General features: G+C 40.7%; 2 protein-coding genes across 2 annotated transcripts in view; both read left to right on the top strand.

Annotated features, from left to right (window-relative positions):
- Positions 1–246: 246 nt before the first annotated feature.
- On the top strand, positions 247–1,891 carry LOC133967720 (cytochrome c-like). Its single transcript, XM_062403343.1, has 3 exons — positions 247–380; positions 1,002–1,178; positions 1,284–1,891. The coding sequence occupies exons 2-3, from the start codon at positions 1,007–1,009 to the stop codon at positions 1,427–1,429; spliced, it is 318 nt and encodes a 105-aa protein (XP_062259327.1). The 5' UTR covers positions 247–380; positions 1,002–1,006; the 3' UTR covers positions 1,430–1,891.
- Positions 1,892–4,004: 2,113 nt separating this feature from the next.
- Positions 4,005–27,081, top strand: part of pde11a (phosphodiesterase 11a) — a 36,410-nt gene continuing 13,333 nt past the window's right edge. The window contains exons 1-12 of the mRNA XM_062401879.1: positions 4,005–4,811; positions 5,575–5,733; positions 14,164–14,253; positions 14,861–15,001; positions 15,138–15,202; positions 16,635–16,767; positions 17,662–17,737; positions 21,691–21,758; positions 21,863–21,955; positions 23,378–23,428; positions 25,861–26,007; positions 26,122–26,229. Coding sequence (XP_062257863.1) covers positions 4,005–4,811; positions 5,575–5,733; positions 14,164–14,253; positions 14,861–15,001; positions 15,138–15,202; positions 16,635–16,767; positions 17,662–17,737; positions 21,691–21,758; positions 21,863–21,955; positions 23,378–23,428; positions 25,861–26,007; positions 26,122–26,229 — 1,938 coding nt within the window. The remainder of the gene's footprint in view (positions 4,812–5,574; positions 5,734–14,163; positions 14,254–14,860; positions 15,002–15,137; positions 15,203–16,634; positions 16,768–17,661; positions 17,738–21,690; positions 21,759–21,862; positions 21,956–23,377; positions 23,429–25,860; positions 26,008–26,121; positions 26,230–27,081) is intronic.

The following is a 27,081-nucleotide window of genomic DNA, read 5'->3' as shown; positions in this document are numbered from 1 at the left end:
TGTACTTTCACTGAAATAAAGTGTTTGAGTAATTCGTCCGCCCCAGCCTTTCATTAGAACCTTCCAACAATATACTTTTAATGAGTTGTTCAGTGTTTCTATGCACTGACTCGAGATCAGTCCTGTGAATCCGGTTGAGAGTGATACTCAGACATGTAGAGGAGGTGCTGGTAGTTTGACATTGGGAAGTTTCACAACAGCTCCCATAGAACTGGGTGATGAAAGAGGTCAGCTGACCAATGACGTCAGAGGGTGTACCTCTACTATAGGAAACCGTGCGTTAGTGAGTCACACAGTCTACGGTCGTGACCGAGGCAGCAGAGGACACCTCCCGGAGTTAAAACGTTTTAGGAAGTCGGCTGAAGGCCCCAAAACAAAAGGTAAGACAATACAATTTCATAAAAAAAAAACTCTTCTGTTTGTTTTCGTCAGGTTTCCGGTCTTTTTAATGCGACTTCAATCCGTCTTGGCCGGTTTCCGTCATGTGCAACGTGGTCTAAAGCCGGCCGGTGTTTCCGGAGCCGGTCCTTTCTCTTTTTATTTGATTATCTCAGCCTCGTTTTCACTTTAAACATCCCTCCATTTTATTCACACTTGTTTATGATACTTTGTCTATGTAACTCACAAGCCTGTTGTTCTTCTTTTTATATACCAACATGATTTGCCTGTATAGAATAGTCCCACTCTTCATTGTTTTCCCGTTAATCTTAATAGTAGAATCATACATGAAAAGTGATAGTCAAGAATGTTTCCTTCTACATGTAAAAATGTTAAAAAAGATGTGAACTAAACCGATTTGGTAACAATACCAAGGCCATGTTGGAGCGCCCCCCCGAGGCTGAAGGAGGCAATACTTATTATAGTCTTACACAAGCAGAAATTTGATTGATGAAAGCAACCTTGAATTGTTGATTGTTATGATCGTTTATCATTGTGTGATCGTTTTAAATGTAATTCTAGCAAGGCATTTAAGTGCAATTGTCCTGTTTTTCTCTGAATAGACAATATGCCAGTAGACATTAACAAAGGCAAGAAGGCTTTCGTCCAGAAGTGTGCCCAGTGCCATACTGTGGAGAATGGTGGAAAGCACAAGGTTGGACCGAACCTTTGGGGTCTGTTCGGACGCAAAACAGGCCAGGCAGAGGGCTACTCCTACACTGATGCCAACAAAAGCAAAGGTAAGTCCTTATGTAAGTTTGTGTGAATTCTAGGTATTTTAAGCCGAAATCGTGCTGTTTGGCTAAAACCTGTTTCTCCTCTGTGTCCATTCACTTTATTTCCAGGTATCGTCTGGGAGGAGGACACCCTGATGGTGTATTTGGAAAACCCCAAGAAATACATACCAGGAACAAAGATGATCTTCGCCGGCATCAAAAAGAAGAATGAGCGTGCCGATCTCATAGCATATCTCAAGTCTGCGACTTCATAAAGAACTCTACTTCGTCACACGGTGCTGTCTGTGTTGTGTCAGGACAAACTGCTCAAGATGCCAGGACTTTTCATTCTTTCAAAATCAGGGAGAGCAGCCAGCAGTCTGAGAGATGTTGGCACTCGTGGCCAATCTTTGTCACCATTGCACCTCTGTTCTCTGATAATGATCCTCCGCTGACGTGGAGGAAACTATATCCCCTGGTTTTAACAGGTTCCTTTTCTAACATAAATTATCAAACCATATACTGTTGTATTCTGAATGTAGGGACTGAACATTGTGTATCACGTTCGCGGATTTACTGTCATCTAATTTTTTCTCCATAGTTTCATAGATTGTACTGAAGTTGGTCTAAATGTTTGTTTCAAGAATAATAATGCCTGTCTGTTTTGGGTTTCCTCTACAGTCTTTTATTGTGTCCATTTTGAATATTCAAGTTGAATAAAAGTAAGACTAAAAGTTTGTTGGAATGTGTCTCAGAGGTCATGTCCCTAAAAGTCTATATATAACCGTGTCAGACTGAAAACATGCTTTGTCGGATAATGGCAGCTTTTAAAGTATGCCCCCCCCCCCTTACTTATTACTATACTTGGGTTATGTAGTAGATTTGTGAATCAAGCTAAAGTGCTACGTGATATACGCCAGACTGTGCAATACTGGAATACTACTGGTGTGACTTGGTGCTGCTTTAATATGTATCATGTGACCTACACACACAGAGAGACAGCCCTAACTGTACACGTGTGGTTCTTCTACAGAGGAGAGATTCATCTCCTGTAATTACAGGGGCCCATAGAGCACAACACATGCAAATAGAAAAAACATGTACAAATTAAGTGGAAACGACATCTGAAATGTTTCCAGTGTACCCACAAAAGGGATAGACCTGGCTGGGGCTCGATGCTTTGGGAAGTTCCATCACCACTGATGAGCGGCAGACTTCAATCTCATCACAAAGCACTGACCTACATTCAGTTTCATCACATTTGCGGGTCCCCTGAAAACCATCCCGGGGTCATTTTTGCTTCTTGCAGCTCGTTTATGTCTCTGAATGGGTGTGACTTCTTGCACTGCATGTGACGTCGAATTGATGGAAGTTGTTTTCTTAGTTAGCACGTATTTTTTCTATTTGCATGCATTTTCGTAATATGCAGTATACGTTGAGGTCTGTCGGCCACCAAACCCTTTAAATGTAGCAACTAGAAGACTTTGTAGCTATAAAAAAATAAGAGGGTTTGATGTAAAACGGTGCATAAGTCATAAATGTTCCACTTTTATTTTTAGGGTGATACTTTAAGGTTGTTTCAAACCAAGTTAGAGCAGGAAATGCTCGATGCTGATAAAAGACGGTTTGAGTTTATCTTCGTGTCATGAGATGCTTAAAGTAAATATCTAGTGAAGGTTACTAATAAAGACTGCAGAATTGACCTGAGCGTCTATCTTTCTATTCCAAGTTGTGGAGTGTTGCTCCCTCTAGCGCCCAGACCCTGCACATATTCACTAATCGCATCTGAAGGAATTTGATTTCCTGAAGTCCTCCCTCCGCCAACAACCGTCGCTGTTACACAACTAGACGACACAGACCTCTGCAGATTCCCACGTTTCCCCCAAAGTTGGGCCGAGATGTGAGATAAACGCAATGTGGGGTTGCATCAATCTATTATTCATGCTGTGAAACACAGGCTCGCTCAGGCGACAGTCGCTCACTTTGAATACACTTGTCAGCTCTGCAGCACCGTCACAAATGCCCTCATAGGAATCCATTATGTGGACGACACAGAAGCATATTGTCGTTAAATTATAATGAAGCCAGGTCTCAAGCTGTTATGAAGGAATACCGTTGGATTATAGCTGAGTGTTATACTAATCAAATAGCAAACACATCCACCACTAATCCACTATTTCGAAGTATATTTTACATTAAACATGTGATACACGTTGTGCATTGTGAGAAGATGATGGATGGATTTACCCCAGTTATCATCATCACCATCATCATCATCATCATCATCATCATCATCATCATCATCATCTTCGTCATCATCACACTCGGAGCGCCTCTGTGAGGAGGGCAAGCGGTTCAGATGGCCACAGGCTGCTGCTGAGGCGAGTCTGAGCTCCTGTCTGTGTGACGAGGCGAGCGTCAGCGGGACAGAGCCAACCACAGCCAGCGTCATTTGCGCACAAGAAGACCCCAACGACGGTGATGCTCGGTAGTGGCTCTGTGTTGGATTTTTTTTCTCCTTTGCACCACACGAGCATGAATTTGCTTCCATGTTTCGTTTTTTTTTAATTTTACTAGATGGGATTGGACTGTTTTGAATTAAGCGCACGGGGTGGAGATGCTGTGGAGGGCTGCGCTGCTGGTGCGCAAAGGGATTCTCCGTCCTTCTCCCCACAGAGTGGAAACTGGACATGCAGCCGGAGCTCCGGGGGCGTTCTCAGCGTCTGCGTCTCGGAAGTTGTGGCATTCAAACAGTTTCAGCACTTTAACCCCCAGTAAAAGCCTGATAGATGCGATTTCTCTGCGCGCCTTCGTGGGTTTGGTTCACTGAGGGCCACCAGAGGAAGAGACATGGCAGTGCCGAATATGGTGTTCTCCGACGTGGAAAGTTTCTTGGACTCGCATCCTGAGTTATTCGAGGAATACCTGAACAGAAAGGGGAATTATAGCATGGTGGAGAAATGGCTCAAGAACCACCACCAGGCGGGCAAAAGTCCGGTGGCGGTGGCGGCGGCGGCTCCTGGTGCCGAGACGCGGGAGGACAAGAGCGGCGTGGGTAAGGACAGCAGCTGGGCGAGCAAATGCGACGGCCTGAAGCGGAGAGCCTCGCAGAAGGAGCTGCGCAAAACTTTCGCCAGGTCCAAGGCCATGAACGTGAACAGGACCTACGACGAGCACGTCAACTCCAGGGCCCAGGAGCCGCTGACGAGCATGAGGAGGAGAGCTCTGCTGAGGAAGGCGAGCTCCTTGCCCCCGACCACTGCGCACATCCTGAGCGCACTGCTGGAGTCCAGAGTCAACATCCCCCAGTACCCGTCCACAGCCGTGGATTTCAAGTATTACCTCAAAGAACACAACGAGAGGGAGTTTTTCCTGGAGCTCGTAAAAGACATATCCAACGACCTGGATCTAACGAGCCTGAGCTACAAAATCCTCGTGTTTGTTTGCATTATGGTGGACGCCGACCGTTGCTCCTTGTTCTTAGTGGAGGGGACCGGCAACAAGAAGACACTGGTGTCCAAGTTCTTTGACGTGCACGCGGGCACCACCGTTTTGCCCTCGATGAAATCTGGCGAAGTTCAGGTGCCGTGGGGGAAAGGGATCATTGGATACGTGGCCGAGCACGGAGAGACCGTGAACATCCCTGACGCTTATCAGGTGCCCGCTCCTCCTCGTGCATGCGTGCGCGTGCGTGCTAGTTTGTGCAATTCGCATGAGTCACATAAAGACTGAGACACATCAAGTCTGTGGTTGTGTCTGTCACTGTCATTCATCGGTCAAACTGTGCAACATGAGTTGATGCATGGGAATCACCACCAACAGTCAGAACTAAAGGTTCACACAAATCATCACTGACACAGGCCATAAGGATAATAATAATAACTTTATTCATGTAGCATCTTTAGAAAGAACCATTACAAGGTGGAGGACAAATAAAAACACAAACACAAACCATCAAAGGCAACAGGCAGCTTCAACAAAACAAGAGTAAAAGTAAAATCCATTCAGGGAAAGTATGTTTCAAAGGTTTACAGGGATGGTTTCAAGTAGGAGTTCCTCAGGGAAACTACTTAAGAGGGTTGAGGCCTTGTGTTATTATCTTGAAGTTTTTACACTTCCACTGGTTTTGTCTTGAGTTTAAAAAAGTTATACTAGATTTCATGAAAGCTTTAATGATGCCCCAAAGCCCTTATTAGAGAAGAAGGAAAGCCAACAGCAGACCTGTTGTTTGCTATCCAGACAATTACAGCTCAAATGTAGAGTTTTGTTGCTTCACTGTCCAAACACAACAGCAGCTGCCTCAGCAAAACCCCAGGTCTGACACTTTGACACATGCAACCCTTTCCAGAACAATCCTCAACCCTGTTATTGGTCAATTTATGGGAAATCATAACTTTTGGATTATCCTGGATTATTGCAGGATCATCGGTTCAGTGAGGAAATCGACAAGCTGACAGGCTATAAAACCAGGTCGCTCCTCTGCATGCCCATTCACAACAGCGACGGAGAGATCATTGGAGTCGCCCAGGCCATCAACAAGAACTCAAGTGGACAACTCTTCACTGAAGATAATGAAAAGGTAATTTCTTCATCATTATGGCCGTGAGTGAAAACAGTGGATGGATAATGTATCCTGCTGCCTGCTTGGCCTTTATAGAGGATTATAAGATGTGGTCCTTGTGCATTAGTCTAAATGTTCGCCTCACATGTAAACGTCCATCGTCTTGAACCTCCCAGAGGTTTTGAATGCCTGAATCAATCAGCTTTATTATTCATCCCAGGCAGCACTAAATGGACCGCTAATGATACTGGATCGTTAATGTTGCTCCACAGTTGTATATCCTTATGCTTTTGTGTTTAGCTTTTTGAATAAATTAATGAAACCAGAATCCAATCCACAACGGTCCCCTCGTGAAACCACATTTACAGTGAGTAGATCCAGATATTTATTTGGACATGCACCAAATTGCACACAATCACAAATAGCAGTCCCATTGACAAGGCAGATTCTTTTTTCCATCAAGAGCCATGAATAAATTATCTGAAAAATCACTGAATATGTTGAAAAACACCCCAAAAAGGTTTTCTCCCAAAAATCATTTAATCATTTAACAAAGTTTCATCATAATCTGTCACGTGTTTTTTTTTTTTTTTTGTCAAAGAGACAGCAGAGGGAAAGATTGATGAAGTTACATGATTACACTATTTCATGTAATGGGATAGCAAATGAGAAAGAAGATAAGGTTGTATTTGGAATTTGTATTAAACTTTCCTTAAAAACAAATAACTATATTTTCACTTGGTTCAATTGCAAAATGATAACTTGGTTACAGCTTTTATCCTCATACAGCAGGGATATAGGGATAGCAATGGTGGTGAAATAGCTCCACATCTGCCCTGTTGATTGGCTCAAAATCTGGTTCAGACCTTCATGGTCCCCTTAGAATCACTCTGATGATTGCCTGACTTTTCCTCTGGCGCCACCATTAGGTTAATGTGAAGTTTTCGACTACTAGGTGGTTAATTTGCCACATTTCTTTCTGCAGGAATAGAAAATGAATTGCAAGTCTTAACACACCAAACATAGACAGTGAACATGGTCAACGTTACGGGCTCACCATCAGCATGTAAGAAATATCATAAGCATGTTGTTCTGCTGACATTAGCACTATAGGTGCAGTGGTGCAGCCTTGCAGAGCTGCTAGCGGGGCTTCAGACTCTTGTCTACTTGTTATTGTTGCAGCACAGAGAAGTGAGGAGCAGAGGGCTGAAGTAAATGCTCATTTTCTTCGTGATTCGTGTGTGGCATTTCGAAGATGGGGCTCCGTTTAATTTTTTTTAAAGGGAATACTTATTTACAGTGTTAGTGGTGCACAGGTGTATCAGAACTGTCACATTTTTATAGCTGTCCCTGTTCCTTTACTCACATTTTTGCAACAGTAAGTTTGTAAAAGTAAAGATGGACTTGTCTGAGTGAAAAGGGGACTTTTCTCATATTTAGGCCATTTGCATATTGTAAGTTGCATTGTGGCCTGATTATGGATCATACTATGGAAGATTTCTGTCATTGCAGTTGATTATGAGTTGAATATGATTGTTTCCTTCTATGATCTCTGCTTCACGCTTGTCATAAATGTAGACGCTTTCCAATGATTAGCCCAGGAAGTTTGAATTATTACTAGATTGTATGTTTTCCTCAATAAACCCAAGTAGGAAAGGTTATCATATTAAGTTTATATTAATAACAATAGGACAAATGAACAACTCAAAGTTAGTATTTCAAAATATGTTCCCAAATTGGCACCGACAGGACATCACAGTAGGCTGTAGGTGGAGGAGTGATATATTTTCTTTTCAGAAAAGTCATGGTTAATAATTCAGGGGCGTATTGATTAAGTGGCATTACTTTAGTCTGTATTTATTTATACATTCAATATAGCTGCCCAGTTGGGGACATGCAAAAGGTTTGGCATACGTTTTTTTCCTGAAAACTGAAAATGACATAAGAGATGGTCGTTGTTGATTAATTTTACATTTGATTCAGATTTTTATGAGTTTTGTTGGTAACAATATTCTGTGACGACACAGTCTATAATGAAACACAATGAAAAAAACAATACGCACTTTTGAACAGATAAGCACCATTACCTGGGAAGATATCCACGTCACATATTGTCCTCAGGGTTTGGATTTAGCTCCTGCTCTGCAGTCACATCTGTCGTTACCTCTTACATACTCTTTTTTTGGAAACTGACTATTTCACAAACATCTTATACAGTGACAGATGGTTTTATTCTTTGTCCTGTCTGAATGTATTTTTTATTTAAAAATGGCACATTTCCCCTTGAACACAGTGTCAGTGCTTAGTTTCTTGCTGGATCATAGGCTGTCTCTCAATATCGTCCAGTTTTCCCAAGGCAGTATCTTCCAAAGGGCCAGGGCCCTGATGTTACACACACAACTTTGTATGGTGTATTGTACAAATCTAATGCGTCAAAGACGTAGTTGTGGTGTTACATCTTTATCTGATCCAGGGATCTGTTTCTTAATGATTATTTATTTGACTTATTAATGTCAACAGAAATACACGCAGAGCATGTGTTTGTCCATCAGCACACTTTAAATGGATGTAGCAGAAGGGCTGTGACAAGCACACACACTGACTTGTTCTGTTATTGCAGCTACGAGGCCCCGAAGGGTGGAAAAGATGGAACATGAAAGCACAAATCTTGCTGTGCCTTTATTTTATAGTTAAGTTTCCACTGAAGCAAACGTCTGCAGTTCTTTTATCCATCATATATTTTTTTTCTTTCTCCATTGGAGCTCTTTCAAAATTCCATCCCTAAATTTCATCCTTTGTTCATAGCAAATCAGGAATTCCTCTTTCTTTCCCCTTGTTTTGAGTATGTTTCACATCGCATTAGCATCACACTAATGCGTGAGATGGCTACAGCTGAATTAGTAATGAAATACAATGCTAGCATCACAGTGAGCTCCCAGCACAGCACTGCTGCAGCTCTGCTTTTGTAGGGAATTTAATGTAATAGGAAAATGTATCAGTATTTTAAAAGCATTAAATGATGTTGCAACAGCAGAAGTCATTAGAGATTTTAGTATATCCTTATTAAACTAAATGATATTCGCCGTATACTGAAACCTTACAGTATATTTAAGCACGTTTTAGGGCTGGTTTTACATCCCACGCTGCCTTAATTGTATATACCCTGCAGTATCGCAATCTGATGGGGAGCTTGGATAATGGTTCAGCCCATGGATAATTGCACTGTCTCATTATTTTCTATGGAGGAATATACTGAGTGACTTAATTGAAGTGTATAAGCTGACCTCCTCCTGCTGCTTCTATATCTTGTGTTATCAGGATTTAACTGGTCTTTCACTTTGCACACCATTTATCATTTTACATGTAAAATGTATTATTCACAGGTTGGCATTTTCATAACTTTCCCGTTAATAAGATGAAAGTTGGGCCATGTAGGTTCCATCTGCCAAACCAGTTTAACATCTGTGTGTGTTGATTGGCAAATAGCATTCTCCCCTCACTGCTGTGCTCCCTCTGGCTTCCAGACTCACTGTCAAATTGGTTCAGAGCAAATCTGTAATAACCACTTTCACACACTTCCCAAATGTAAAGTTTACAACTGTGCCTAGGGGGATGCCAGATTAGGACATTATCGCCTTCTGCAACAAACAGTGATATTTGATTGGACAGCTCTCAAAAGTAAAACACGAAGTGATGCAGAGTAAGAAAAGATGCAGCCATATATCCGGCTGATAGGCATTAATGTTTGCCTTGAATAGGGCAAGTTCTTAATTTAAAATAACATAGATTTGTGTTTTTTGAATCAAGAAAGTGTGTGTGTGTCCAACTGTGCCACTGGATACCATGAGCACAGGCGGGAGACGAGGTCTGAGGGGAGCTGAGAAGCAGACTGTGACACTGCACATGTTTCAACGGGTTACCTGTTTAGTAATTAAAGAAAACATATAAATATAAAAATATTTCATGTACGGTTTTCAAATTAGATTTTTAATCGATAATTTAAATGGACAGAGGATTTTATTTTAGAGCTGAACATTGCCCTGTGGTGCTTGGCCACACTGCATTGTTATCTTACAGTGAATAACTGCAGCTTAGATAACGAGTAAGCTGGAAGACATGATTGTTGTAAATCACCAATTATTTTTTACAGCTTACACAGAAAGGACATATTTCTTTTTAGGTTGTGTGCAGACCGTTTTACAAAGTGCAAGAAAACCTCAAAAGAGATGCTGTAGTTGGAAAAGTCTCTTTAACTCTAACTGTAGGAAAGTTTTCTCATTGGCCAGAGGAAGAATCACCTGGGGAGCCATAAACGTTTACAAACCACTGTTACTGAACTGATGCAACATCTGCTGTTCAGTTATTGTGACCTCTCCTTTCCTCCTCGCTTTTTTTTCATGTATACCTGCATAGATGTGTAGAACTATGTTATAATAATGAAAAGAGGCGCACTGCCGGTGTTGTAAAGTCTTTAATAGATAAAAAAAAAGCCCCTTGATCACAACCAGACCATGCACATTATCGTAAATGTTTGCTTTTATGAAATTAGGGGTTGCGAATCATTCTTTTCCACCTGCTCTGTGACATACCTTATATTGCATGTTGCATGATCATGGACCATAGATCATGATGAAGCATCGAGAATCAGAGATAGTGTTGGCGGATCATGGATCGTGATGGTGGACTGTGGCATCTCATTGTCGTTGGTTTTTGAGGGTTAAGGACAGAGGACCTTATGAGACAAATTGTGACTTCTGAATATGGGCTATACAAATAAAATTAGCTTGATTGATTGATGTTAATCATGTTGCTGTTTATGTAGATATTCATGTTCTGAAAAATAAAACAGGGACTTCATTTTAGTGAAATTGAATGAGGTGTGTATTCCTTTCGCATAAATATTTGATGTTACCTTCAAAAGAAGCAATCATTGCTTAGTGGATTCGTAAAACTGCTGTTTGCTTTTCTGACACCAGCGGGGGTCCATATGCGATTGGAGGAAATGGAGACCTTTTTCCTTCTTTTTTTTTTTTTTCCTGATAGCAATTCTTGGCCAGGCAACAATGACTTCATCTTACCCCATGTGCAAAGTGAGCACATCTTTTTAAATGTACTGGTAGTTGTGGTTTGCAGGAGTCAGTGGACAAGGAAAGTGTTGGCGTCGCAACACGTTGAAGTTTCAGGAGCTGCCTGCGCTTAATGGCTCGGTCAGTTTCTTTGGTTATTAAACCACTCTTTACTGGTCAGTCCACGGGCAAAAACGTCTTGTTTGCAATGCAACCGTGTATAATGGCCTGGCTGACAGAATGTAATTAGAGGAAGCAGTGCTTTTCTCGGGTTTGCCTGTTAGTTCCGCGGGCAGATCCATAGCCAGATCCCCAAAGTCCAGCTCGCTAATGAATCTGCTCCTGCTGGGGCTATTGATGGCCACTGCCTCTCTGGAAGATCATTATTAGACAATTCCAAAGGACAGCTGAAATAGCATTATGTCCGAGCTTATCGCTCCGCATCATCTGTTTTCCGTGTCTGAAAACAATTCCACGAGGCACTTGATTATGTATGATGACTGAATTAAGTGCATACATTTTAATTTACTAATTAGAGTGACAGACTAATATTTCTTATATTATGATTAGGAAGGATTTTGATTAAGTGATTTAATTAACTGTGTCATAATATGCACATCGGTGTGTCACGTTGGAGCAGAGGAATTCTATTGAATTTATTTTTGACATAAGGACAATGCTATATTTTTCTTATTCATAGTTTGAATCATTCAGGATAAAAACACAATAAAGCCAAATGGGTAACTTTCTCCTTGTGGTGCTTTGAAATACAACAAAGCAAAACTATAAAACCAGTTAAACATGTGTTCATTCGACGAGAGAATAACAGATGTGATGTTTTCCTCATTCCTCTCATTAAAAGATCTGCTTTACACATTACTGAAGGTGTGGAACAGGATTTATATACGGTACAATAATGTATTTTTGTCCTTATCCACGTTTGCATGTATACCTTTGCTTCTACAATTATTTATTGTGGTGGCCAACATGCTTTTCGAATTCAAATAGCGCTACCACCATTGAAATATAGAGTGATAAATTAAATTCATGTCGCCATCCCCGGAGACCTGTTTGATTGTAAAGAGAAACTGTGGCAATTAGAGCCAAGGTTTCACAGCCTTTTATGTCTGCGGTGCCATTTTACGTCTGCGATGATCGTGAACCCAGCAATTAGGGGTTGAAAAGTTGACATGTGGTTTTTATCAACTGTGAGAGCACAGCGTAAGCTCCAAATGTATGATACTTATATGCTAATGCACGTTTACTATTTACTTTTAACCAACCTTGGACTAATGCTTCCTGCAAGTTGCAACTAGTTAATTTAAATGACATTGAAGACCTCAATGAATGAATTTAGGAACTATATCAAGTATTAAAGATAGGAAGGAATATCTGAGTACCAGAATAACTTGCCCCATGATTTAAGATACTTCTACTGTGAAAAATTCTTGTTATTAGTATTATTGCAGCATTATAATTATGTACTGCTAGGAAAGACCTACAATACATGGAGACATTACAAACTATGCATGCCGCCAAAACTGTCCTCATGAAAAAACAATCTAAAGTGCAACAGAAGTACTGTTGAATGGAGATTAACATAGCTTACACTAACCTAAACGTATTCAAGACCTACTCTAATTTAAGGCCTAAAGATCTGATAATTAAATTGAAGACCATTTTTTGACCAAGTGGAAACCATGTATTTATATGTCCAACTGTACATAATCTAAATCCTCACATAGGCCTAGAACTCAAGGCTGTGAACCTGTGGACTACCTACAAAATATTTCCTGACACGGTCAGAGGTACACGCTTCACATTTGCATCACAGTGCGATAAGATGGAGCCCCTTACACGGCCATTTGTGGCCGATGAGTAAGTGATACATTATCTTTTCAGAAAGGTGAAAAGAGATATATATCCCTGTATCAGCAACCACAGCTGAGTAACTTCCCATTCATTTATTTTCGTAGTGTCCCTACCCTCGGCTCGCACTGAGGCCTGGTAAATATAAGTGGGTTTGTTGCACTGATTGTATTGTTGACACAGCAGCACAGATGCTAAATATAGATATCCAAACAAAAGAGGCAGAGTAAGGAAGCACACAACCCTAAATCCTATTGATTCCATGTTACCGGGTCCCGAGTGTCTCCCAGATAAGGCCCCATTGTGGAGTAATAGCAGTTGTGTAGAATTCAACCTGTGTATTGAATGCACTGCAGCCACCTCTTTACGTCTTCTGCAGACGTTTGTGCATATTGTTGTTCATTATGCATCAACAGCGCTGAGGAAGGAAAGAAATGTAGTTTGATTCCAAGCAAGTGAGACGCTGAATCGATTTCAGGATACATATTAACTATAGTCATTAGGCCACATCAAGTGATTACATTATTTATGTGACGAAAATATGAGTGAAACATTTTTATTTATAGAATCAGCCCAAGGCGTAAGTGTGTATGACTATTCAGTCAAATGGTAAAATGTCAGTTAGATTGATTTATTTGTCCTAGCGAGTAATGATGCCAATGAAAAGCCATTTCTTATTTGTTCCAGTTGAAAAGCTTAAGTTTTCTCGGATGCAAATAGAACCGTTTTTTTCTTCTAGCATTTTTAATTATATTGATGGTTCAAAAATATAACATTACAAACTTTTTTTGCAAAGGAAAAGGGTGACACCATTCACAGTCCTGTGTGGAAATTTGGGGTTCAGTATCTTGCCCAAGGACACTTGAAAAATGTATACTGGAGGAGCTGGGGATCAAACCACTGACTTTCTGGCTGTTGTACAACCCGCTCTAACTTCTGAGACCTTGTTGAATGCTTCCTCATTACACATTAGTAAAATGTTCCATATCGTTATGTGTTTTAAATTTCAGCAATGTTAATAATCAAGTTTAACAGCTTTGCAGCCTTTTTTGTGTGTTCTTTGCACATTCCTGGTTTGTTCTTGTGAAATCTCAGAATTGTCTTGAGGGAATTCCTTCAAATTTGGCAGAAATGTTCTAGGAGGCAAGGTATCAATTTTGGATGACTTACCCAGTACTCCGACTACTGACCTTTTTCTGAAAACATTTATATTATTTCAAATAGTTGCAAAAAATCTGATTATTCCACGTCATAATTTGCTTATTACAAGTACGACTTTAGTTAGCTAATCATAAAATGCTGTTTACATACCAGTGTTTTATCCATGCTACGCACCTTAAAGGAAGTTGATACTTCAAGTGTTTAGGCGCAAACATCACATTGGCAATATTTCATCAAAGTTTGCGGGAACATTGGATGGCCTAGAGGACGTAATGATGATTCATAATCAGACTATGCGCTATAACCTGTAAACTGGAATGTGGTTTACTGACTCTGTTCAATATGTCTACAGGTGCTGCAGATGTACCTGCCATTTTGTGGTATCGCAATCTCCAATGCCCAGCTCTTCGCAGCTTCAAGGAAGGAGTATGACAGGAGTCGGGTAAGCCCACAGACAAGCCCACCCCCCCCCCCCACAGACCCACCGAAGATCCCTGGGATCATTACTGCCATCCCCCTGACGCTGCCATTGCGGCTGAATATTGATCAGCTGCAGCCCACTTGGTTTTGCAGAGCAGCCCAGCATGGACCTTCTCTCTGGATGTATAGCGGAGGGGGATGGGCCTGTACCCAGATGAGGGCCTTGTCCAAAATCTCAATCTCCCAGGGAATGTTAAGAGATGCACTAATTCATGTCATAAATTGATTTATGATGGAAGATAACATAATGAGAACATAGTTACAGAGAACAGAGGGACAAATGAGGAGACACCATATGATTGTTCTGTCTTTTAAGTTGTATTGGCACTGCCCTATATATAGGACCCAATTTACTGTTATTGGGGAAATGATCCTGATATATCATCCTCTTGGTTAATGGTCTGAAAGAAATAATAATAATAATAATAATAACAACAACAATAACAATAACAGCTGAGCAAGGCAGAGTTTTATTTAAAATGTCCCCATTACGAGATCTCAGACAGGTATCTTATTCATTCGATTTAAAAGAGAATAATGCCAGTGTTTTTTCTTTTGCTTGTGTCCAGTCACTCTTGGAGGTCGTCAATGATCTGTTCGAGGAGCAGACCGACCTGGAGAAGATTGTCAGGAAGATCATGCACCGTGCCCAGACATTGCTAAAGTGCGAGCGCTGCTCTGTTCAATTGCTGGAGGATATTGAGTCACCGGTACAGTTTTTATCTCTCCTGTCCAACTGTGTATATCCATCCTTCTGAACATTTGTGCATGGGCATTTCTGTTCTTTCTGAGTGTATTAGTTATAAACATTTTCTTAAGTAAATCCGTCTGTTTCAAATTCCTCAGGTGGTGAAGTTCACCAAGTCGTTTGAGCTGCTGTCTCCTAAGTGTAGTGCAGACACTGAAAACAGGTTTGTAAATTCTGCTCATAGCTTTGCTTTGTCTGAATCTGTAAAGCCTCCATCAAGGACAAAAAGTAAGGGAAGTATCCGAATTGAATACACCGTAGTGTTGTGGGAGTAAGATTCCGATTCTGAATAGAAGGCATACTGTAGGAGTCCTAATTAATTGGGTTTTCGCTGCTGCTCTCCTCTGCAAGGCATGGCTGAGTGGAGGAGGAGAGGCTTAATATTGTGTGGGATGTTTATGGATGAAAACCAAATGCTGAAAGGAAGGCAAATTATCCCCCAAGCCCTGCACTTGCCATATCTGATTTTCTAGTCAGAAGTGATGGCCACAACACCAATCATAAGACAAGAATCATAAGAGATGAGTGGTAGTCAAAGAAATGTCAAGTTTGCTTGACCGGCCAATTTAGTCCGACTGGCTAAACATGCTCCCCAGTGGCCTGTGTTTCTGGTGACACATAATTTAATAAACAGACAGTTGGTGATTTTAAGTGATAAAACTACACAGCGCTTGATATCAAGCTGAATATCAAAAAGCACAACTTCTCTGCGAGGACCCACAGTTATCCCAAAGGTTCGTCTGAATAACAAAAGCGTCTGTGCAGGATTCATTTGTGTAATTAGGTGAATGAATTTGGTGTCAAAAGGCGAGCAGCGAACTGCAGGTTTTTCTAATGTGCCTCACAAATCCCCCGCCGCCCCCCTGGGCTGGATAATGTTGAGCGAGTGTAACGTGCTGCTCGTGTGTCTGAGGTAGCTAAATGACTCGAGAATGGAGAGAGGAGGAAAGAAAGACAGAAAGAAAATGGGAGGGGAGAGGTATCTTGCCATCTCACTCATAAGGCTCATTCACCGTGGGTTCTCAGATTCACAGCTGCGTCACTAGATCAAAAGGATTCGAAAGATCTGACATCAGCGTCTCTCCATGTTTATTCTAATGAGCCGCACTGAACATTTACCATGTTGTGTTTGAAGGTATGAAGTCAGTGACAGCCTGACAGCCTGCTGCAATAAATGTAAATGGGAAGCCTGAGCAGGGCTGCAGGTGTTTCTGTGGCAGAGTGTGGGGGCGTCTGGCAATGAGGAAGACAATCACACAATTAACTTTTCATTACTTCATAAGCTGCAGGAGAAGCTCACCGATATCTACTGTAGGAGAACTTCATTAAATGCAGGTCGACGTAAAGAAACAGGGTCCACAGGAGGGAATAACAGAGGCCTTCTGCAAGCTTGCAGTTTAGATGTGATAGAGAATTTTATTTTTGTACTTGGGAAGAAATAAAGGGGGGTATTCTTTATTTTCATCAGCGAACGTTGTGTGTTGGAAAAATATTTTAACCTCTTCAGGGTAAAAGCAAGTGAACGCATTTGGTTTAACACTGTTCCTCCTTTTCTATTTGTTGTGTCTTCTTTCACTCTTATTCCCTGACCCTAGTTTTAAAGACAGTATGGAGAAATCCTCTTACTCAGACTGGCTCATCAACAACAGCATTGCGGAGCTGGTAGCCTCCACAGGACTCCCTGTGAACATTAGCGACGCCTATCAGGATCCACGCTTTGATGCTGAGGTGAACACACACACACACACATATGCTCTTTTTCAGAGTTGACGTCAAAGGGATTTTATGTGAGTACAAGTCACAGTTATACATTTATAATTAATATCTTTGAGTATGACATCATAACTATACTTACGCTTGGTGATGAAGACATTTGGCTTTTCATCCAAGAGGGTTGTTTAGTTCCACTGGCTGTTGTGGTGCTTTGAACCTATATCGTAGTTGTTTACACCATAGATCGTTAAGAAAGGTGGACGAAGCTTCTCCACTTCCTCCCACTATATTGAAATGAAGCCAAAATATTCTGGATAGGAGCACTATCGATCCCTGTAGGGTAGAGACCCTTTCAGACCAGGAAATGATAATAACCACATCATCAACGGCTGGTTAATGATGCTGCATAGGTCTAACCAGAATCCCACAGCGGCCAGCACAGCAGACGGCTTTTGGACTTCACTATGTGTGCCGACACACGACTTGTGTTTATGAAGTGGTAAGGATTTGAGTACCCAACTTTTAGGATTATGAACTTATTTTAGTTTTTAATGCTGTCGTAACGCAAAGGCATTGGAAGCAGTTTTCGCTAAATAAAATAAAAAGTGAAAAATGTGATTTATTTTGAAAAAGCATGTAAACTATTAAAAAAAAGTTTATGATCAATTAATTTAACCACTCATCACCTTGATTAATAAACTGGTAGTTGAAAGTTTGGAAAATACTCAAACGGGTCCATCATTGTTTCCTGAAACCCAAGGTTGTCTTCTAATTTCTTTTTGTGTGATTATGGATATATTTATTGATGTTCGATAGCCTATCTCAGTATAATGTTTGTGGAAATGTGTTCTACATGAGAATGAGTGTTAATCTTCATACTATCACTCTATTTACACCCTTTAATTCTAGGCAGACCAGTTCTCGGACTTCCACATCCGCTCTGTGCTTTGTGTCCCGATATGGAACAGCAATCACCAAATCATTGGTACGTTAACTAACAGTGTTTCCTTCCTTGCTGATCTTACATGATAGATGAATATAACAATAGATATTATTTTTGTATGAGGTGATTTGATTTGGAGAAGTCTAATACACTTTGTGGCCAAAGAATGTGGCTACGTACAGAGCCAATGGGATTTGTTTTCATTTGAAGACACAAGAGCATTAGTGATGCTGTCACTGATTGCGAGGCTAACAGTCGGCCTTCTAGCTCTTATCAAAGGTGTCAGATGGTGCTGAGGTCAGGGCTGTGTGATCCACTACAGTTCTCAGACACCAAACTGGGAAAGACATCTCTTAGACCTCTCCTTACATGGGCATGGTCATGTACAAACAGTTAAGGCCCTTCCACAAACAGTTGCTAGGATTTCGGAAGTACATCATTATCTAAAATGTCACTGTACGTTGTAGCAATTAACGCTATTTTGATTGGAAATGCAAAAAAAATGGCCGTGCTGCACTAAAATGCTCTATAATGTAGGTTTTAAATGTCTTTTCTTCCATTATTGCTGCATAGCAGACAATAGGGGATGGGGGAGCCTGAGCGTGCGATCAGCTGAAGCTGCATGTGTGTGATTAGATCCATGCTGCACCATCACTGGAGGTGGAGTTCCCCTCTCCTGGCTGTGTGCTTTGTGTTTGTGAATCAGCCCCGGGCCAACACCACACTGACACGCTGATAAATCATTGATCTCTCATCTGGTCCGCGTGCTTGATATAGCAGGGAGGAGCAATGACGGCAGCTGAATGTTTGATTTTTATTTAATCAGAAAGTGGATCAGCGTATTTTCTTTAGCTGGTTGGTTAAAACCTGTGTGTATATGTGCGTGTGTATTTTGTCCATGTATACACATTTCTCTGCGTAGGTGTAAGTGCATTTGTCGGGGAAGGGAGAGAGAAGAAGCAGTGAAGGGGGAAAGAAATGGCGTGTGTGTGTGGGCGGCACCTGAGGATCCAGAGTGAAAAACCATTATACAAACACAGCAGCAGGGGATGAAATTCTCAAGTCAAGGATTCATTCAGTCAGAAAACAAATGTCCTTGTGTCATCTGCCAAGGTCTCAGGCAACTCCTTCAGAATGTGATGGCAAGAAATACTGTTATGACGAAACCAAAAGAAAGAGGGTTATTATAAAATATCAAATGTAAGGAAAATCCATTTTAGCACTTTCTTTTAGCAGCATGCAGCAAAATTCACTGACATAAACGGAGCTGGAACTGTTACAATTTAAAACAATCAGATTAAATAACCATTTTCTTTTTGTTTATATCAAAATTGGAGATAAGGCGAGTCAGAGATTCACAGATACATTTTTGTCATAAATTCATTACGTCACAACGAAGTAACATTGAAATAAGTAATTCAATTACTTTGCTAAATTGATTTAGTATTCTGGTAACTCCAGTTTGATTCTGTCGGATTATCAAGATCATCCTCTACACTCTGCTCAAAACAGATCAGATCACCACAGACGTTTGTCAGATTATTATGTGATGCATAATTAGCATCAAATCAGCATTTACATCACATTAAAGATGTCAATGTGATAAGGTAACAGATGGTTATTGGCAGTCCTCTGATAAACTAAGGTTGTACCAGGAATGGATGGATCAGATTATGATAACGATTAGCGTATTCGATATGTGTCCCTGAAAGAAGGGAGGAAATTATTTTACACAACTCTGTTTGTTGTTCCACAATATGCAAGAAGCGTTCATTGCATGTTCCATTATAATAAACAGCTACTTCATTAAGATTACTGTGAGTTAAGTTAGGTTAGGGTCAGTTTAGTTGTTTGTAATGTGGTGTAGTCCCTTGAGAGATTTAATGTAGTAAGCATAAACCCATCCAATAGATAAACGGCGTTGCACAGCTACACAAACACTGTGGGTTTGCATAAAAACTAATAATGGAGCTGTGAGTAATTATCATGTTATGGTTTTTGATTATCTTTCATGATAATGGAAAACAACACTTGTGACAGTGGGAATGTGGTGTAGTTAAAGATTATGTGACGGCCACAGGGCTCGAAGCAGCCATTTCATTTGCTCAAATGCTCGGGGCCTCCTACGCTTTAACTCGTCACAAACTACATGCTAATTACAGAGACAGCAATAATTGATGAGAGGCAACATTAACCCTGTACTTTAATTTTAATGACACCACGATGAACTTTTTTCTTACTAATCTGTTCACCTCTGTAGAAAATGTTTCTGTGGCAGGTTTGTTTGACCTCCCGGAGATTAATAAAATAACCATTTTTGAGCAATTTTCAATCTTTTTATATGAAAGGGTGTTAAAGAAAGGTAGAAATGTTGTGAATAGGGTTGCAAAATTCCCTATTCAATTAACAGGAATTAACAGGAATAAACTGGAACTTGTGTGGGTAATTTATACTAACTGTATTTACCTTGCCATATAAAGACATAAATATAAACATTTTGTTTTTTAATAGACTGATTTGAGCCCTGAGGCAACTTTGGGCCTTTGACTATATGCTTCTCCATCTTTGTGTCATTCTTAACATAGGTCTTTGCACAGTATTTGCAAATGTACACAGCCTTTCCTTCTACATTGGCTGGGGTGAAATGTCTCCACACATGAGATAGTGCATGTGGTATTGTTCTGTAGAATAAGATGAGAAGAAAAGCTTGTAAACAAACACTAAAGCGATGCCAGAGATATAAATAGTTGGCCAATTGGAATCGTCTTAAATTTTTTTTTACAATTGATGGAGAAATGAGTAGAATTAGGCTAAATGAACAGATGAACAATCCTCAATCAGCGTGCTAATATATTTTCCCCAGTAATATCATCGAAACTTACCTGCAAACCATGTGACATACCTTCCTCTCCACAACCATCTATATTACACACCCACCTCATCAGGTGGTCTATTTAACCAGAGAGACATTTCCCATCAACCCCTCTTGCTCGCACTGCTGCTGCAGTATTGCCAGCAGTTTCTTCGGCCCCTCCACCCCCCATCATCCACCTGTAGGCTACAACGGGGGGGTTACACGTAAATGCTCCTCACTCCCATCATTCCCGTGTAATCATATGGGGGAGTGATTAAGTTGGAGCCTAGACGCCAAACACTAAACCTGTTGTAATGCTGCAATAAATGTTTGAACGTGAGATTGATTTAGTTTATTACTATATTATTATTACTTTATTCTCAACATTTCCACATTATAATGCTTTACATGCTTACCTGGTTTTACTTCTCACCATTGTGCTTCATGTTGTTAGTGTTAACTGCAACCAACAGTAAATAGACTATCTGCTTTCTGTTTACTTCCTGCTTCCTGTTCCCAGTGTACATGCATAATGATTTGCATATTCAGGTGTGTTGGCTATGGAGGCAGACTACTTCTGATACCCAGCTTAACGGCTAGTCTACACAGAGATCTTTTTAAAACTGTGTTTTGAAATCAAGTTTTAGTGTGGAGCCATAATTATTTTTGTGTGACAGGAAATGCCAGTTTCATCATATTAATTATCAACCGAAACCTCTTCCTGTTTTCAATTAGATGATAAGAGAAATTCATCTAAACTAGGAATACTGCTTTCACATAAAGAGGCTTGGCAGCATCGTGACTGAATTCCTTTCAAAAAGATCATCGAGCATTAACCATGTGTCAGTGTAAATTCATATGTAGTGGTGTGCTCATCACTTTAACTGTTATCACCAAGCCTTCTGGTATTTTTTATATAGTTTGACACAAACAGAAATCACCATTGCTATTTATGCGAGGGGATGTTGTTTCTTTGCTTAATTGCCATTAATAATGCATGTTAGTCAATGGCATAGAGTATGTGGGTCTGATCCTCTTTTAATTGGAGGCAGGATAAATGCACCAGAGCTTTGCCAATACCAAGCTTTAAAACTTTATTGTGAAGTTCCTGTTGTATGAATAAACTCACTTTGTGTACCAGGTGTCGCTCAAGTTCTGAACAGGCTTGACCGGAAACCATTTTATGATGCAGACCAGCGTCTCTTTGAGGTATTTTACCTGTATTTTACATTTTTTAAATATAAAGTATTATGCGTTCATAATAGAAATGGTTGTGGTAAAGTGTTTGTGTTTTTAATTCTGTTTTAATTTAGGCATTTGTGATCTTTTGTGGACTGGGCATCAACAACACTATCATGTACGACCAGGTGAAGAAGTCTTGGGCCAAACAGTCCGTGGCTTTGGATGTAAGAACACAGCATCTCATTTGATTTCCTGCCTGCCTTCCAAGTTATTAAAAACAAATCATCATCTCCCCTTCAAATTGCATGAAAACATTACCATGCAAACTGTAGTGCTGCTTCAGAGGGTTGACTTCAGTGGATTCTGTACTGCTCCTGCTCCCTACTACAACCGATGGAGTCTAGCATTCTGATTAGATCAAATATCTTCGGAGGCGATCTCATTTGTTCTCTTGCCCCTACACAAGCCCCTCGCAATTTGAACGAGATAAATATGTTAGCATGCTACACAATCACTTTAAGAGAGCAAGTAAACCCACAAATGTACTAACAGAAGCTAAAGACAAAAAAACGTCACATACCTCTGCAGTGGAGTAAAACAGGACATTGAAACACATAAAACATACCTGACGAAAAGAGCCGAATAACAAAGTCCTCTGGTCAATAGATGTATTAACTATTTACACAGATTTTGTTTAATCATAAAACCATTTTTTTGACAAATATAAAATGGAAATATATTGGACTCTGTTTATTTTTACTGCCGTATAATTTGTTGGTCTTCTTCAGTCTCCATTTGCCATGCCTGCATGTTCGTTGTGTTTATGTTAGCCTCATGCCCTCCCTCAGATGATTTTTCGCTGCTCATCTTATTTGTTCTTCTATTTCATTATCTTGTTTTTCCTTCCCTGTCAACATACGCTCGGCGCTGAAACATTTACACAGAACTCACAGGAAACAATGGCTGCTGTATAGGGCTAATATAAGATCGGACGTATTCTTTCTCTGTGGGTCTTCGTGCTTGGCTCCACTTCTTAGTCCCATATTTCTACAAGAATGTGCGCCCGAAAAAAAGTGCTGATCTCTTTTTGCACATAACCTTCCCCACAAAGGTTTTATTGAAAATTAATGAGAGGCGGTGAAAAGCAATCCCTCATCTGCCCTGCAGTATGTGGCCGTGCAGCACACCGGCCTAACAGTTGGTCCTTAGATTAAAATAGGGAGCTTTCGGGTGCATTATAGTTAGTTAGCACTGCTCTGTTTCCCGATAGAAGACGTGGAGAACAGAGAGATATAGAGCAGTCAAAGGAGGGAAACAGAATGCACTAATATGTAGATGCATCGCTCCTGGTAGCACTGAATAAACATGAGCGTTTATGATCAAATAAGCAACTGCAGGTCTGTGCGAGGTATTTCTCTCAGGGAATGAAGGGAACATGGCGATGGAATCCGGGATGGCGCCTCTACTCTTGTAGACTGTTCCACAGGCGAGTGTTAGCTTCCTTTTCTGGAAGATATGCCGAAATGCACTGATACAAATGTACAGTGGTCGCAATCCGCACCCACAGTCCTGCTCCTGTAGCCTTACTGGTTATTTTAATAAACTGAAAAATATCCTGAGTGACACCCTTTCATTATTTTTTGCAGGTGCTGTCTTACCATGCCACTTGCTCCAAGACTGAAGTTGACAAATTCAAGGTAACAGATATTCACAGTTGCCTTCATTACAGTCGTCTCAGCAAACCCCATTTGTTTCTCTCAATATTTACAGTGGTCTGGGGGATTCGTTTTTCAAACCCTGTGCTCAGCACAGATATTAAAGTCACATATCATGACACTGTTGTTCCGAAGCCTTTGTCTGTTTAACTAGAGCCTAAAGTATCTCATTCCTGCATTGTTATCCCATTAACGTTCACAGTGGAGTTTATCTGACGAAGTTAGAATTAACGACAGGGGGAAAATAGTAGATTTAGAGAATAAGTTCGTAATATTGTAAAATTCCTATTCTAATGTTATGAGTACAAAGTCACATTCGAACAAGACTAAAGTACTTCTATTGTGAGAATAAAGTCATAATATATGGAAAATAGAATAATGTTGTGATTTTACAAACATAAAGTTGTAATTTTACAGGGAGTATATCAGTAGATCAGCTGTCGCCTGCTTTAAAGTGAGGCACGTGAAGCATTTTTTCAAGTTATACTTAAGTATTGGTTTCATTACTTACAAAATACTTGGTTATGTAGATTTTAGATCCAGAAGGGGTAAAATTCCAGTGAGCACAGGTTCTCTTTGTTGCTTATTTCCACCCCCCCCCCCCCCGCCCCCCTTATCTGAAACTAAGATTTTCTAGTGCATTTTCAGGGAGAAAACGTACCTGTTTTTCTATGTCCACGGGTATCCATGAATTTCAATGGGGTTCATATGCTGATCTCTGACTAACTAATGACCTCCCTTTAGTGTATTTTCCCTTAATGTTGCTCAAAGGGAAATTGCAGCCGAATAACCGTACACAAAGACTCTTCTCCCACAAAGCAGAGGATGAGGGATGATTTGGACTCTTTCACTACATCCTAGTGAGCCGGAGTAATCCAACACATCCTTTGACAAGATAGGTTGCATACTTCATTGCCTGCTTTCGGCTGCGGACGGCGTCTCCTGTAGTCTGCAGTGTGTGTTTACTCCTGGTGTGGGTTACAATTTATGATTATCAGCTTTTCTCTGGTGGTGCAGATAATTGCAGTAATATAATTTCATTGTTCTCCTTCTCACTGTGTTCCCTTATATGTTGGTTTGTTATATCAATTAAGACATATCCCAGACATTATTAAAGGTGCATTATAATTTGACTGAACCCCTTTGTTTTATTAAAGTGTGAAGCAAAAAGGACTGCAGTAAAATAGATTTATCTGACGTTTAAATGTAATGGTTTACAGAAAGGTAAACTCTCGGACATTTAGCCCACAATGCATTTGTGTTGCTCATGGGCCTTTTAATTAAGATATACTTTCTAATTAAATAACAATATCTCATTAACTTTAATGGGGGGGAAAAAAATCGATGGCAACACAGAGGAATTATTGACAGCCTGTCATCCAGGCTTCATTCTTGGTTCCTCCAAAGAACCGCGGCAGGCACGTCAAGCATAAATATGGGCGAAGAATTCCCCAGTGAAAATAAACTAATTGTGCTATTTGAAATGGATTACTCCAATCAACAGGCAATCATTCCCAATGCATTATTTACACAGATGAAAAATGAAAATATCTACATTTTAATTGACGTGACATTTCTGAAATATAGATATGACCTATTTTCCTGCACTTCCATGTGTTGGATTTTCCCCTGTGGCCATTAGCATGAAGTAGGAACCCTGCTTTCCAGTGAGACTGTGTGATCTCCCAGCCCCCTCATCCAGCGTCGAGCTCTGCCTCCTGCCTTTCCCCCCCGCTTTCTTTCGTAACTGCTCTACATTCGGAGTCGAGCCTAAGCTCCGGCACACAGACCTGGCTGACACATTTTTTTTTTTTTTTTAACCTGGGGCCGTGAATTAAGAGAGACGAGAAGACATGCTGACCTGACAGGCGCTCGTTTGAGAGGGAAACACCGCGGCTCTGGTGGCTGTCACACGGGCAGGGAACAGGGTACACTGAGGGTGTAACACAGATTTTTCACACACAGCTTTGACTCCTTATTACGAAATGCAGGTTACGTCACGACACGATATAAATGCTGACAAGAGCCATAGAGGAAATATCTGTGCGTCGTCCTCATTAGACCACTTTGAAGAGAGGAGACATGGATGCTTGGGGTTAATTGGAATCACGTATGTGATGTGTGTTTTTGTTTTTGTTTGTTTAATTGTGTGTGTGTGTGTGGGGGGAGCTGTTGATTACTGCCGCACAACTGCGTGTGTGTGTGTGTCAATGAGCTCTGAAAGGCAAATAACAGTGAAATCTTCCCTCATTAATCTTAACCCTCACCAAATGAATCCTCTGAGTCTTAATTAGCATATCTCCAGATTTGCACGTATCATGAGAAAACGGCACAGCCTCCTCTGACCTCCCTGAACTCCTATTCTCTTTTCCCCCTTTTTTTTTTTTTCTTCATATGCTAACATGACGAAACAGGCTGCGAACATCCCCCTGGTTTGCGAGCTGGGCATCGACAAGCTGTCCTTTGACGATTTCTCTCTGGACGTCGACGCCATGATAACAGCCGCTCTGAGGATGTTCATGGAGCTGGGAATGGTGCAGAAATTCAAGATTGACTACGAGGTACAAGACCAGCGACCATCTTTGTCTATTTCCTTTTAATAACTGACAGAATTTCCCCCCAGAACACGACAGCTGACCACTGTGCTCGTCTCTTTCTTTGTTCTTCCTCTCCAGACGCTGTGCAGATGGCTGCTGACTGTCCGAAAGAACTACAGAATGGTCCTTTACCACAACTGGAGACATGCCTTCAACGTCTGCCAGTGCATGTTTGCCATGTTAACGGTAAAGATCATGCTGACTCCAGATCAGTATACGAATCAGATACGTTGACAGGCACTTCCGAAGGTCCCATTTCCAGTGTTGTGAAGTCATTGGTCCGACTCTGGGGTCGGATTTTGGAAAAACATAGATGCTGTGTTGGTGTGACAAAATGTGTTTTATTTAAACAACACCTTGACATCTCTTTCAAATATGTACATGATTACGATATGAAAAGAAAAAATATATAATCTAAAACATATGCAAATTAATCATAAAAACATCAGTATTGTGTTTAGCACTACAGAGAGATGGAAGTGACCTACGTTTAACATGAACACACTCACATTGGAGGCTACTTTTTAAAGCTGATTTCTTCATATTAAAGTATTATAATTCCCGGGGTGAACACACCCAAGATGCATCACTCAGAAGACCATCTGTGGTGGTCTGGGAAACATGTTGCCACATTACTTGGCCAGTGTGTATCTTAATGGTTTTTCTGAGCTACAATGATGGGCCGCCCACTCCAATGACGCCCTCAGCAAAAGCAGAGATACAAACTAATTCGTTGTGACAATGGCTGAGTGATCCTTCCAACTAATTTCATACGTATTCTTGCTTATAAACAAACCAACCGACAAACAACAGAGAGGGGTGAAAACAGAACCTGCTTGGCTGAGATTAGGAGACCTGCCATATTTTGCAAATATTTCATAAAACTCCAATGAAAGAATACAAATCTGTGTATCACATCTTTTCTTTCCCTGACATTATCTCAGCTGTGCTTCTATTCAAATAAACAAGCTTAATACTTGTTCGACCACGTGAGGTCAGTGAGGCAGAGGGAGCTGCAACAGGAGTTAAGGTTAATCA

Source organism: Platichthys flesus, chromosome 13 (genome assembly GCF_949316205.1).
Source record: "Platichthys flesus chromosome 13, fPlaFle2.1, whole genome shotgun sequence".
In the NCBI taxonomy this organism is placed as follows: Eukaryota; Metazoa; Chordata; class Actinopteri; order Pleuronectiformes; family Pleuronectidae; genus Platichthys; species Platichthys flesus.
This window is presented reverse-complemented; position numbering and strand designations above follow the sequence as displayed.

Bases quoted from the DNA above. Each gene is read 5' to 3' on its own strand.
- LOC133967720 (XM_062403343.1), top strand. From the start codon at position 1,007: ATGCCAGTAGACATTAACAAAGGCAAGAAGGCTTTCGTCCAGAAGTGT. The intron at 1,179-1,283 runs GTAAGTCCTTAT...CTTTATTTCCAG, and splicing joins TGATGCCAACAAAAGCAAAG to GTATCGTCTGGGAGGAGGAC.